This window comes from Oncorhynchus mykiss, chromosome 1, assembly GCF_013265735.2.
Source record: "Oncorhynchus mykiss isolate Arlee chromosome 1, USDA_OmykA_1.1, whole genome shotgun sequence".
Lineage (NCBI taxonomy): Eukaryota > Metazoa > Chordata > Actinopteri > Salmoniformes > Salmonidae > Oncorhynchus > Oncorhynchus mykiss.
The window spans coordinates 75,134,624-75,149,623 of record NC_048565.1 but is presented as its reverse complement, the minus strand read 5'-3'; the positions used below and the strand labels follow the sequence as shown (position 1 = coordinate 75,149,623).

At 45.2% G+C, this 15,000-nt stretch overlaps 1 protein-coding gene across 2 annotated transcripts; it reads left to right on the top strand.

Annotated features, from left to right (window-relative positions):
- Nucleotides 1-833: 833 nt before the first annotated feature.
- Nucleotides 834-14,545, top strand: LOC110529412 (BRISC complex subunit Abraxas 2). Of its 2 annotated transcripts, XM_021611577.2 has the most exons (9): nt 834-977; nt 1,832-1,922; nt 3,584-3,620; nt 3,980-4,046; nt 4,219-4,409; nt 10,681-10,800; nt 10,898-10,982; nt 11,471-11,588; nt 11,822-14,545. In XM_021611577.2, the coding sequence occupies exons 1-9, from the start codon at nt 906-908 to the stop codon at nt 12,379-12,381; spliced, it is 1,341 nt and encodes a 446-aa protein (XP_021467252.2). In that variant the 5' UTR covers nt 834-905; the 3' UTR covers nt 12,382-14,545. The 2 variants fall into 2 exon arrangements, with proteins under 2 accessions (XP_021467252.2, XP_036841270.1); XM_036985375.1 differs by lacking the exons at nt 834-977; nt 3,980-4,046 and having other exon boundaries at nt 10,678-10,800.
- Nucleotides 14,546-15,000: the final 455 nt, after the last annotated feature.

Below are 15,000 nucleotides of genomic sequence, written 5' to 3'. Positions count from 1 at the left end.
GGACTTACCTTGACTTCCACATTAGACAAGTCTTCTGTCTGCAGTACATTTATTGAAGTTCTACAGAGGCTACAGAAGTATCTATTCCTGTGGAAAATCTGAATGCATAAAGAACATGTCATGCAAAGGTACGAGCTAATGTTGTCATATATGCTACAGGTGTGTAGGCCTAATTGGCATTTTTACATCATAGTAATTACACACCTTCAAATTGTATTTCAAAGCCTACCAGCTCAATTAAGAGGATGCCCTTCCCCTCACCAATATTAAGTATGACAGAGATTTCTGTGTTTTCCTCTTTTTCCATCCACCCGCAGCACACGGTCCATACTCTCTTCTCGAAACCTTGGGAAATAGAGATGGGGCACAGTACAGAACAATGACAACTGTAGCAACTTTGTGGCCATAATGTGTCCTTTGTAGCTGGATACTGTAGTAGGTAGTTCACCGGTGCAAAGTGTTGCAGGCAAAATTAACGTAAAGGTTTGTAGGCAAATTAATGTTCAACCCTTCTGAAAAAAACCCGATCCAAAGTTGATAGGGCTGCACATAACAATTTATACACATAATGACTATACCTTATCTCACGTCTCTAATGTCTTTAAATATCTGTAATTCCCTCTGGTACGCATCATCCCAGTTAAAAAAAATACTGTATAAACTAAAACTATCAAAGTAACAAACGCATTCACAATGACAACGTATTCATCAACTTTCATGTGCACATATTAGTATGTTTTAAATTAGATGAATAGTTAGTCCGCGTAAAGTAAGCTATCTGCGCTATCGGTATAATAATACACACCAAATCATACACCCAAAGAGAAGTTCCCCAGGATGTTTACGCCGAGAGGAGCGTGCGTGCAAACGCAGTGGGTGGTGGGATAGATGGGGATGTTTCCATCATGGCGGCTTCCATTTCGAGCTATACTTTTAGTTCTGTGTGTTATCACAGCGCTAACAGCAACTCTGATCATGTAAGTACCGGGGACATTTGAATGAATTAGGAGAGAGTGCATACATTTGTTTAATTGCAACTTGGGTGTATATTTGGACTTTATTCTCGGGCATAAACTCAGTGGGTTTCCCAGTGTCATCTTCCTGTTGCTAGCTAACGTTCGCTAGTAGTTAGCTAGCTACGTGCCATCACTACAGCAAGACATTTGCTAACTACTCTGTAATACTTAGGGTGGACTTTCAGTGGTTTCGACTTTACAACACTGATGTAGTAATATGTAGCTAGCTAGTTACTTGGCTAACAATATTACGAAAATGTGCAATTGCATCACATTATGCACATTAAAAATTACAAATTAGCTAGCTGGCTAACGTTGTCACAGATGGCACAGTTGCATTGGTTATGTCATCAGAAAGGTAGAGCTGAGATTTTTTGTTTTTCCGCTCTATGTTAGCTAGCTAGCTAATGTGCAACATATCTTGCTAAGTGTTATATTATTTTTTCTGTAAAGTATTGTGAAGTAATTTGCTAGCACTGTCACCACGTCTCGCGAGCTAGCTAGCAAGTTTGTTGGACAACTAGGATGTGAATTCTGATAAGCTTATAAACAATAATCAAGTCAATCAGCGTGCATTCAAGCCACAACAGTTTTTGTTTACCATTTGATAGAAAACTGGATAGACACCTGTTAGCAAACAGTTGAGAGTCGATGCTGCTGTTTCACCTGACATTTGACACATGACTTGATTTGACTGTCTGTAGCCAGAGCTTGATAAGTGTCAGGCCTCAAACAGTATTTGTTGTATAATTGTAGTATTAGTAGTTGCCTTTCTGCCACGTTTTGTCATTAGAAACAACTTTTTGTTCCTACAGGAGGGCTTCCTTTTAGGAGAAGTAAGGCAAGAGGAAACTGTCAGCATCAGTGATACACAGATCAGCAGTGCTGAACTCCTCCAAGTAGTAGGTAAGACCTTGGATTCCCCATTCATAGAAGTGAACTGCTTTAGCACCTATTGACAGTAGTATATTCTAACCAGGGGAGTTTTGTTAAGAGCCCCAACGCTTGCTCAACAAATTAATATGCATCACTTGCGGTGCGTTTTTGGAAACATAAGGAACATATCATTCGTATCAGCAAGAAATCATTTTCAAAAAACACGATGTTAAATCTGGAATATTGAACTTTTTGGGTGAGCTGACTAAATTTACAAAGAAATGAGTTATAAATCTGTCATTCTCGTTGAACGCAAGTCTAAGAAGTGGTAGATCTGCACTATTTCTATACTTTCCATTCTTAAGTTTTATTTTTGTATCTTTTATTTCAAACGGCTGAAAATACAATATTTTTGGTTATGGAAAATATATTTCACCGCAGTTTAGATGATACAATGATTCTCTACACTATACTTGCTTGTTTTGTCACATTAACTGAAATTAGGCAAACTATTTGAATTTTAGCAACCAGGAAATGGTGGAGCGATTTCTGCATAGTGCAGCTTTAACTTAATACACACCTTTTTATAGGGTTGGGTTAGTGTTCCGACACGGCCAAATCTCCATGTTACATCGCTTGTTTACGGAAGACAGACTGAAGATGTAGGTGGCCACCTGGGCTAATTAGTTATCTAGCGTGCTCTGAAATGTGTGTAAGCTAACTGGGAAGGAAGTCTAGTTTATCAACTGGAGGCACACAGAGCTTGTTGATCTGTGCAAAACTGCTACAGTATGTGTTTATTTTTTTATTTGAAAGATTATTTCTCGCAGAAATGAAAGATAATGGGCATATCAGCATATTTTGAAAACCAACTTTTCTAAACGTCAAAACAGTGTTGGTATTGTAGTTCACATGAAGCCAAATATGGGCAAATGTAACTGCTGAAAACATACGGAGAAAAAGGGTTTTCGAGAGCTAGGCCTCGGATAGCCTAACTCTTTGACATGTGGGAACTCAACTCAAAGAAACGGACCTATTTGTTTCCAGGCTTGTCTTGACTGAATATGCTCCGTGCTACTGTAGAATTCTGTCAAACTGGACTGTCAGGTTTCAGATTAAAAGGAGTGTCTCATAGTTTTTTCTGCTTATAGTGGGTCCTTCACAGCAGCTGTTCAATATATTATGTAGCTAGTCTCTGGGAAATGGGATTTATACACAATAGACTGTAGGCTAAAGTCTTAGAATTGTAGTTGTCTCAACGATAAAAAAAGGGACAATCTGCTGTTGCTACATCCATTTTCAGATGTTTAAATTCATGATATATACTTATTGACTTATGTCTCATAACCTTAGTTCAACTTTCGTACCCATCAGAACCCAAAATATGAGCTTGTTTACTCCTTTGTTTAATTGTACATTGTTAACAAACAAACCCTGTATAGCCTCAAAACATGGTTAAAACTATAATGTTCATATCATGGATGGCCAGTCCATGTATCCATAGCTCTGTCCATGAGTCTGAGAGTGGTTACATTTCTCCAGCCCCCTCCGCTGTTTACGAAATCGTTGGCGGTGTGGCCACTTTATTGTTCAAACTGCAGATTACACCTTTTAAAGCGGTAGGATGCAATAGACTAACATTATATATATGTTTAATAACCATGTATTTGCTGTGTTCTTTTTAAAAACAGAAGTCCATAATCATGAACCTTGTGCACAGCTATTTAGGTAAGATTTTATGTTATTTAAAATTCTATGGAATTTGTTGTCCTTAGACATTTTGTGACATTATTTTTCATAAAACTGTTTTTCAAATGACTGCTTGGTTTATGTGCAAACTAAAGTTATGGGCTCAAATATAATTAGCCTAGACTACTGATATATTTCATAAATGTATTATCCAATCTGAGAGCAAGCTTTGTCTTGATCATGCACTTTCTAGGCCAAATACCGTACAGTACTTTCATTCAACAAATTAGGGATGTAATTGTCAGTGAACAGCAGGTGGCCCCACCCCACCAGAAGTCTTGAGTAATGCAGACCTACTGTGTGGAAATTGATTTTTTTATTTTTTATCTCCCCACCAGCTTTTATGATTATGCTGGAAAAGTCAATGATGAGAATCTTAACAGAATTCTTAAAGATAGACACAAAGTGAGTATTTTATTATAGGCCTATTTGTATGTGCATTAGTAGCATTATTGAACAGGAGTATCTAGCGATCAGTCTGTACATGTAGCTTAAACACTGTCTGTGCATCTTCTTAATGACCCTCTTATACTTGACCCCCCCCCCCCCACCCCCCCCCCCCCCCCCCCCCGTGTAGAATGTCATCGGCTGGTACAGGTTCAGGAGGAACACGCAGCAGCAGATGTCGTTCAGGGAACAGATCATCCACAAGCAGCTGACCCAGCTCCTGGGCGTGCCCGACCTAGTCTTCCTCCTCTTCAGCTTCATCTCCACAGCTAACAACTCCACACACGCACTGGAGTATGTGCTGTTCAGACCCAACCGCAGGTAGGACTACCCACGCACAGCTATATGCACACTGTACCAAACAGCATGCACAAACAGGCTGGTGCATATATTGGCGATGCTGAACAATCCACACATACAGACCAACACTGTTCATGAAGTTGACTGTTGAGCCTCCCTCCTCTGTGTTCATTCCCACACTGTTGCTCACCCTATGCAGCCAGGTCATTGTGTGTGGGAGGCGAATCAGAGCTCGGGTCCATCAAGTGCAGCTTTGTTGCCTTCAGTCTGCAAGAGGTGCCAGCTTGGAATGAATAATAATTTAGTTTTTTGAACTGACTCACTGTCCTCACAAGGGGAAACTAAAATCTGAATCTGTAATTTGAAAGTGGCCCTTAATTTTCCCCTCCTACTGAGGCAACAGAAGGACACAGCTGTTGTCAGTGGCACAGAATCCACAGAGGAGGAGAACACTAGTGGCCTCGCCTTTGAGCCTTAATGGTTGCTAGTTGTGGAAGCACCTCGGGTGCATAGGCATATCATTTATAGAATGACCGTTCAGATAAATCACACATGGATTAAACAACTATTTATGGTCTGGCCATTCTATATGTAGGGTCAGATGGACTGCCCAGCGGGAGGTCTGTCAGTAGGGATTAAAGGCTTGTGTGTTGGACTCAAACTGGGGTACTTAAATGCTTCTCTGTCCGTGGCTTGAGGGCTCAGAGTGGGTTGCTCGAGGCCTGGAGGGATTGTGTGTGTGTGTGTGTGTGGGTGGCACCCTACATCAGCAGATTTTTACAGCTTCTGAACTCTCAACAAGATCCATTGGATCTGAGTATCAATCAAAGCAACGTAGTAAAATTTTGCTGCTCTACATACAAGTTAAAGGGGACCAGCCATCAATGGGTGAAGCATGAAACATACTGAGAATCTCACTGCCGATCGGTACTTATCACAGTGGGAGGCTGTTCCTTCTCTTGCTAGAACGAGCGGTACCTGCTGCATGCCGACCTGGTAGTGACGAACATTCCGATTCTACTTATAGAATCACAATGCTCGTCAGTGGCCAACAACTTGACTTTGAGCCAATCAGAGAACACAAACCCCCATGTGGGGGAGCCCCCAACCCCCCACAAAAAAACAACAACATCATAATAATTTGGGCATTTTCTCCGTAGGCTAAATCCACAGATGAGCCAGTCACACTTCATTTACAATTTAGGCTATGGGATGGTAGCTAGCTAAGTGCACAGACACAATGCATACAACACTTTATACGTCTTCCAAGCTAGCTAACCACTGTAGGATTTATATTATAATCCATTTCCATGGAACGGCTGCCTGTGTTGGCTGCTTGTGCTAGCTAGTGAATATGCTAATTTTAGCTAGCTAGCTAAACATTTCAAGTATGGGTAGTTACAGCCCAATATGATTGAAACATACTGAATAGCGGGGCTGCCAAACCCTCTTCCTGGAGATCTACTGTCCTGTAGGTTTTCAGTCCAACCCTAATTTAGCAGTTCTGATTCAACTACTTAAGGTCTTGTTGAGCAGCTAATTAGTAGAATCGGGTGTGTTAAATTAGGGTTGGACTGAAAACCCACAGGACGGTAGATCTCCAGGAAGAGGCTTGGGCAGCCCTGCTATATAGCGTACATAAAGTTTACTACTCAATGGGGAGGGCATGAAAGGCAACAACACCGGGACATTGCCCTTCGCTCCCACTTGACAAGCACTACTGTCCGGCAAAGGCGTGTGAAGTAGCTTCCTAGTAGCAAGTATCACAGACGGTCACAGTAAGAACACACATACAACACATGAAGCAACAGAGTACACCCATTTTGGAGGAACCTATTTAAGAAAGATCAAGTGTAATATATTATAAAAATAAAGCGAACAGGATGGAATATAGGGAAAAATGCACCAAAAAATGTCTAGGACCAAAAGGTTCTTTAACAACTTCTACCCCCAAGCCGTAAGACTGCTGAACTATTAATCAAATGACCCCCTAAACCACACTTCTTAACACCCGCCCACTTAACCCGGAAGCCAGCAGCGCCAATGTGTCAGAGGAAAAATTGTTTAACTGACGACCGAGGTCAGCCTTCAGCCGCACGGCCCGCCACAAGGAGTTGCTAGACCGTGATGAGCCAAGGAGAGCCCCAACTGGCCAAACCCTCCCCTAACCCAGACGATATCGGTGGGCCAATTGTGCGTCGCCCTATGGAACTATGTGCAAAGCTGTCATCAAGGCAACGGGTGGCTACTTTGAAGATTCTCAAATTTAAAATATATTTTTATTTGTTTAATACTTTTTTGGTTACGACATGATTCCATATGTGTTATTTCATAGTTTTGATGTCTTCACTAATATTCTAAAATGTTGAAAATAGTAAAAATAAAGAAAAACCCTTGAATGAGTAGGTGTGTAGGGGGGGGGTAGATCAGCATTAATTATGCAGATTGATTTTATATATATGGGGATCCACACGCCCACTCCTTTCCACACGCCCACCACTTTCCTTTCCACACGCCCACCACTTTCCTTTCAACACGCCCACCACTTTCCTTTCAACACGCCCACCACTTTCCTTTCAACACGCCCACCACTTTCCTTTCAACACGCCCACCACTTTCCTTTCAACACGCCCACCACTTTCCTTTCAACACGCCCACTCCTTTCCTTTCAACACGCCCACCACTTTCCTTTCAACACGCCCACTCCTTTTCACACGCCCACTCCTTTCCACACGCCCATTACTTTCCTATCAACACGCCCACTCCTTTCCACATGCCCACCACTTTCCTTTCAACACGCCCACCACTTTCCTTTCAACACGCCCACCACTTTCCTTTCAACAAGCCCACCACTTTCCTTTCAACACGCCCACCACTTTCCTTTCAACACGCCCACCACTTTCCTTTCAACACGCCCACCACTTTCCTTTCAACACGCCCACCACTTTCCTTTCAACACGCCCACCACTTTCCTTTCAACACGCCCACCACTTTCCTTTCAACACGCCCACCACTTTCCTTTCAACACGCCCACCACTTTCCTTTCAACACGCCCACTCCTTTTCACACGCCCACTCCTTTCCACACGCCCATTACTTTCCTATCAACACGCCCACTCCTTTCCACACGCCCACCACTTTCCTTTCAACACGCCCACCACTTTCCTTTCAACACGCCCACCACTTTCCTTTCAACACGCCCACCACTTTCCTTTCAACACGCCCACTCCTTTCCTTTCAACACGCCCACCACTTTCCTTTCAACACGCCCACTCCTTTTCACACGCCCACTCCTTTCCTATCAACACGCCCACTCCTTTCCACACGCCCACCACTTTCCTTTCAACACGCCCACCACTTTCCTTTCAACACGCCCACCACTTTCCTTTCAACACGCCCACCACTTTCCTTTCAACACGCCCACCACTTTCCTTTCAACACGCCCACCACTTTCCTTTCAACACGCCCACCACTTTCCTTTCAACACGCCCACCACTTTCCTTTCAACACGCCCACCACTTTCCTTTCAACACGCCCACCACTTTCCTTTCAACTCGCCCACCACTTTCCTTTCAACTCGCCCACCACTTTCCTTTCAACTCGCCCACCACTTTCCTTTCAACACGCCCACCACTTTCCTTTCAACACGCCCACCACTTTCCTTTCAACACGCCCACCACTTTCCTTTCAACACGCCCACCACTTTCCTTTCAACACGCCCACCACTTTCCTTTCAACACGCCCACCACTTTCCTTTCAACACGCCCACTCCTTTTCACACGCCCATTACTTTCCTTTCAACACACCCACTCCTCCACACGCCCACCACTTTCCTTTCAACACGCCCACTCCTTTCCACACGCCCACCACTCTCCTTTCAACACGCCCACCACTTTCCTTTCAACACGCCCACTCCTCTTCACACGCCCACTCCTTTCCACACGCCCACTACTTTCCTTTCAACACAACCACTCCTTTCCACACGCCCACCACTTTCCTTTCAATAGGCCCACCACTTTCCTTTCAATACGCCCACCACTTTCCTTTCCACACGCCCACCACTTTCCTTTCCACACGCCCACCACTTTCCTTTCAATACGCCCACCACTTTCCTTTCCACACGCCCACCACTTTCCTTTCATCATGCCCACCACTTTCCTTTCATCATGCCCACCACTTTCCTTTCAACACGCCCACCACTTTCCTTTCCACGCGCCCACTCCTTTCCACACGCCCACCACTTTCCTTTCCACACGCCCACTCCTTTCCACACGCCCACCACTTTCCTTTCCACGCGCCCACTCCTTTCCACACGCCCACCACTTTCCTTTCCACGCGCCCACTCCTTTCCACGCGCCCACTCCTTTCCACACGCCCACTCCTTTCCACGCGCCCACCACTTTCCTTTCCACACGCCCACCTCTTTCCTTTCCACACGCCCACTCCTTTCCTTTCCACACGCCCACTCCTTTCCTTTCCACACGCCCACTCCTTTCCTTTCCACACGCCCACTCCTTTCCTTTCCACACGCCCACTCCTTTCCTTTCCACACGCCCACTCCTTTCCTTTCCACACGCCCACTCCTTTCCTTTCCACACGCCCACCCCTTTCCTTTCCACACGCCCACCCCTTTCCTTTCCACACGCCCACCCCTTTCCTTTCCACACGCCCACCCCTTTCCTTTCCACACGCCCACCCCTTTCCTTTCCACACGCCCACCACTTTCCTTTCCACACGCCCACTCCTTTCCACACGCCCACCACTTTCCTTTCCACACGCCCACTCCTTTCCACATGCCCACCACTTTCCTTTCCACACCCCACTCCTTTCCACACGCCCACCACTTTCCTTTCCACACGCCCACTCCTTTCCACACGCCCACCACTTTCCTTTCCACACTCCCACTCCTTTCCTTTCCACACGCCCACTCAAATCAAATTTCAAATCAAATTTATTTATATAGCCCTTCGTACATCAGCTGATATCTCAAAGTGCTGTACAGAAACCCAGCCTAAAACCCCAAACAGCAAGCAATGCAGGTGTAGAAGCACAGTGGCTAGGAAAAACCTTTCCTTTCCACACGCCCACTCCTTTCCTTTCCACACGCCCACTCCTTTCCTTTCCACACGCCCACCCCTTTCCTTTCCACACGCCCACCCCTTTCCTTTCCACACGCCCACCCATTTCCTTTCCACACGCCCACCCCTTTCCTTTCCACACGCCCACCACTTTCCTTTCCACACGCCCACTCCTTTCCACACGCCCACCACTTTCCTTTCCACACGCCCACTCCTTTCCACACGCCCACCACTTTCCTTTCCACACGCCCACCACTTTCCTTTCCACACGCCCACCAATTTCCTTTCCACACGCCCACTCCTTTCCACACGCCCACCACTTTCCTTTCCACACGCCCACTCCTTTCCACACGCCCACCACTTTCCTTTCCACACGCCCACCACTTTCCTTTCCACACGCCCACCACTTTCCTTTGCACACGCCCACCACTTTCCTTTGCACACGCCCACCACTTTCCTTTGCACACGCCCACCACTTTCCTTTGCACACGCCCACCACTTTCCTTTCCACACGCCCACCACTTTCCTTTCCACACGCCCACCACTTTCCTTTCCACACGCCCACCACTTTCCTTTGCACACGCCCACCACTTTCCTTTGCACACGCCCACCACTTTCCTTTGCACACGCCCACCACTTTCCTTTGCACACGCCCACCACTTTCCTTTCCACACGCCCACCACTTTCCTTTGCACACGCCCACCACTTTCCTTTCCACACGCCCACCACTTTCCTTTCCACACGCCCACTAGCCCATACTCCGGTCTCCATATCGGGAGGCAGCTACCCCAAACATTTAGCTATGGTCTGGCACTGGCGGTACAGGATTATGGAGATTGAATTACATTTCTTTCTTTGTTATTTAGCTGTGGCCGTCTGGCTAGTATCAACAAGGGCTTTCTACAAAATAGCAACATTAGCACAGATTGTTTGGAATTTAGAACATAAGCAATATGCATGGATTAGCATTGCCAAACAACACTACTGCCACCTTCTGGTTTGGAGTATTTTAACAAGGCTGAGTGGCTAACGACTTCCAAGGTCTTTGCTGTGTGAACACAAAAGATATTGACTGCCGACGCTCTGTTCAGAGGTGCTAAGTACTGTCAGCAAGCTAACTTTTGACAATCCAACCAGTGTGTCTGAGCTTTAAGGGTATTTTGGGCTAGACTGCCTGTAGTGTGTTATCAGGCTAACTCTGGTTCCACCCAGCAGGTACAACCAAAGGGTGACCCTCCACATCCCCAACCTGGGCACCACCAGCCAGCAGGAATACAAAGTCTCCTCTGTCCCCAACACCTCACTCAACTATGCCAAGGTCATCAAAGAGCACGGGTGAGTGTCTCCCATATGTAGGCCCTGTCAAGTAGTTTCTTTTTCAGTATTGAGAATTATGTGTTGATGGAAATGGGATGTACCGTATGTTTTACAGGGCTGAATTCTTTGATAAAGACGGTGTGATGAAGGATATCAGAACAATTTTTCAAGTCTACGGTGCACTACAAGATAGAGTGCAAGTGAGTTGACTGCCTGCAAATGTTCTATTCATACCCTTCAAGTCACATCTATACTTGGATTAACAGCAATGTGGTGTTTTGGTAGACACCATGGCTACAGTGCATTCAGAAAGTATTCAGACCCCTTGAATTTTTCCACATTTACTTACATTACAGCGTTATTCTAAAATGTATTACTTGCAGAGGAGTATTTCTGTCTGTAATAAAGCCCTTCTGTGGGGAAAAATGTATTCTGATTGGCTGGGTGCTGGTTCCCCAGTAGGTTGGTCTGGCTCCCAAGTGGGTGGGCTTATGTCCTCACAGGCCTACCTTTGGCTGCACCCCTGCCCAGTCATGTGAAATCCATAGATTAGGGCCTAATGTATTTATTTCCTTATATGAACTGTAACTCAGTAAAATCTTTGAAATTGTTGTATGTTGCGTTTTTATATATATTTTTTAGATAAATAGTGATATGATTCTTGATAGCTTTTTCTTGACTTTTTCAGGCTGTATGTGGAGAGGTTGAGCAGAATGAACGCGTGAAAGAGAAATTCCAGGAGGAGGTGAACAAACTCAAACAGCAAATTGCTCTCAGGAAACAAAAATCTGCGGAGGAGGAGAGAAGTATGTTACTTAATTGGGTTTGAATTTGACTGCTCTGACCATCTCATTCTCTCGTGACATTGATTCTTGAATCAACTATCCATTCCCTGTAACCAATTCTGGGGAGGTGTTTTACGTGGTATTAAGCAAATACAATTTCTTTACTTAAGATGGGGGGGAGCAAAAACAAACCAGGACGTTTTTAGTTTTGCATTGAATTCCCGTTTAATCTTAGCCTTATTCCTGTACTTTAGGACTCCAGGAGGCGCAGAACCCTGAGCAACGTCCTACTCCTGAGGAGAACTCTGAGCCCCCGGAGACCTCCCTCCTGTCCAGGGTGGCCTTTCACACCCCATCTACCCCCGAGCGGCTAGGTCCCTCTGCAAACCCCCCTTCCTACGCAGACCTCCACTCCTTGCAGGATGACTCGCTCCTCCCCTCCTTGTCCTCCCCTACCAGTGCTGCGCTGCTTCCCCGTCCCCAGGCTGTGGGCTCTCCAGGCCACCCTTCTCCCAGTCCTCTGGGTCTGAACCCCAGCCCTGCTCCTAGCCCCAGTACGCCCTACCTGGGGAACGGAGACGGATCCAGCTCTGACTCCCTGGACAGACAGGCTGCAGGGCAAGAGGAGGAGGAGGAGGAGGAGGAGGAGGAGGAGGAGGAGGATGATGATGATGAGGACAGCAGTGAGTATGAGAACCTTGTGAGCGAGGTGGCACAGTTGCCCCCGGTTACTGCCAGTGTGTTGGCGCAGGGCCGCCCAGCCGCCCTCAGTCCAGACGGTGATGCCTCAGTCCTTGGCTCACAGACTTCGTAGACGCCAGCCATGGGGACACAATTAACTGACACACTGGGAGAGGATGGCATCCCAACCAATCAAAGAGAGTAGTCTTCTATATTACAGAGGAAGTGCCAGCCCGGAAAATAAAAGGCATGTGTATTTCTGTTCGCTTTTAGTTTGATAACCATTCTGGGGGGTAATGTCATGCTTCATGGGCTATACTTTTCTGTCTAGTGTGGTAAAGATAGTCAGTTGGAGCCTGGCTGCCTCCAGTGAATGTGTTTGATTTAGGGACTGATTACGTTATAACTGAATAAACGCCAACCAGTTTGTCCGACCTCTCAGAATGGATAGACCCACTCCGCTCGTCCTGGATCATGCTGCGTCACATCTGCATCATCAACTTTGAGCATCCAATTGTACCATTACCTCTTGCACTATGTTTGCCTTTTAACAATTTATTTAAGACAAGCAAAGGGAAAATGTTCTGTGGCCTTCAAACTTGTCTTTTTAGTGAGACAGGTGTTGTTCTTTTTTTGTCTTTTCTTTTTTTTTGCTTATTACAAAGGAGTAATAAATGTATGCGTAAGCTATAATTTCATTAGTCTGCACAGTTCTGATACTCTACTTTGAGCTGTCTTTATTAGGATTTAATTTCCTTTAACAATCAATGGATTTTATGAATCATGCGGTTGCCTATTTAGATGACAAAGAGTCTAGATTCAGTTTTACTTCGCCACTACTGTAATTTGTGCTTATATTAATTTTTAGGACAAAATAACAGCTATGACCCAGTCAGAAGAATTCGTGGATGGCACCTCTGCATGCAGTATGAAGGAAGTTAGTTTCACGAGCCAATGCTAACTAAAGTTAGTGCAAAGACGAGAAGTCTACAGGTACACTTGCATACGAAAAATGGTATCTACGAGTTCATCTGACTATGGGTGACTATAAAAAACAGATTCTCGCAGTATCCCTAATTAATGTCACTCAATGTCTAATTTTTCTTAAATAACACAAACAACTGTATGCGCTTTGCTGCACATAACACATTTAGAGGATTTCGTTATTGTGCTTTACCAATGCTGTTCAGTTGTGCCACTTGAGAAGTACGCTTTGATCACCTGAGCTGAGCTAGCTCAGCTTTTGTGGATTGTATGGGGTTGACAGGGAGAAAACACAACGTACTCTAGCTTTACTAACCAGACCTTGCTGCTGCATCAGAGCTACCACTAAACAAGAACTGTGCATCGACATTAATAACCTGTCTGCTTCTTTCATCTCATGTCCTTGCACTGCTGGTCATCTCCATTTCTGCTGAGTGCTGAAACTGACTAGAATGGCTTCCCCCAAGGTAATTCTGTGGGAACGGTTTCCCCCTGTAGCTATATGTTACAGCCTTGGAACAAGACATCTCCTGACTGTCTTGTCAACACCAATAGACCTCACACTCAAAGCTGATTGGGCTAAATGTGTATGGACCTTGATAATGTGACAAAAATGACCTCAGTTCAGAGTCCAGTGCCTTCCATTTTGGCAGTTACACTGGCTTGTTACTACACGCACATTGCAAGCGACTGGAAAGAAGAAAGGTTGTTCCAATTGTGGGCAGAGTATCCTTCACCCTGCAGTGTTATCCAAGCCTTGTGTATATAGCTTTTCCCATGTGCAGCCCACATTGTATGTCACTCTTTCTGCCTTATGGTCAACTTGCTTTCCTTCATCACTCAGCATTACTGTATAATGTCAACTCATAGCTTGGTGGACTGGTACTCTCATTTGTTTTAGAAGATATTAATTACTGAACTACGAAGTCCCACAAAAGATTATAATGATAAAATTCGAGAAAGGAGTGGTTTCCACTTGAGCACTTGAATCAACAATGGGAGTTAAGAAAAAGTAATCAATAATGAATGTACACTGTACAGTATATAGGAGGTTGTAGCATTCAAACAGCACTTATTTATGAGAATCTCAGTCACGATGGAAGTGGCTGGCAGGAGAGAAGGGTGAAAGTACTCTTTAATAACATGGTTTGGCCCCTAGCTGGAAATGGCCCCTGAGAGCCTGTAACTTCTCCCTGAAGTACAAAGTCCCATCACATCACTCATGTCTGTAAGGTCGGTGGGACAGGAAAAGGCCAAGTTATTTTGGTCACTTGGTTCTTAAGTGGGTTGTAATAATAAAAGAGACATGCTTATTTGGTTTGCAGAGTCATTTGTTCTCACTTTCTGCCCACTTTTGAGACCAGAGCCGAGGGTTGTCCAGAAAGACCAACTGATAGCAATTCACATCTCTCGCTTGGCTTGGACTGAAATACGTGCCGGTACTCGTTTTGGGTGCCGGTACTGTTTTGTTTGTTTATTTTTTAGATATTCCCTGATGCATCACCAGTATGTCCCCCAACACCAAGCTGATTGGGGTGGTGCGTAACCCAGTCACCAGAGCCATCTCAGACTACACACACACTCTGTCCATGAAGCCGGACAACCCCACCTTCGAGGAGTTGGCCTTCCATAACCGAAGCCAGGTTATGGTAGACACCTCATAGAATGCTATCTGCGTAGGGATGTACATCCGCCCACCTAGAGAACTGGCTGCAGTACATTCGCCTCCCCCAGATCCACTTTGTGAGCGGCTGATCACAGACCCGGC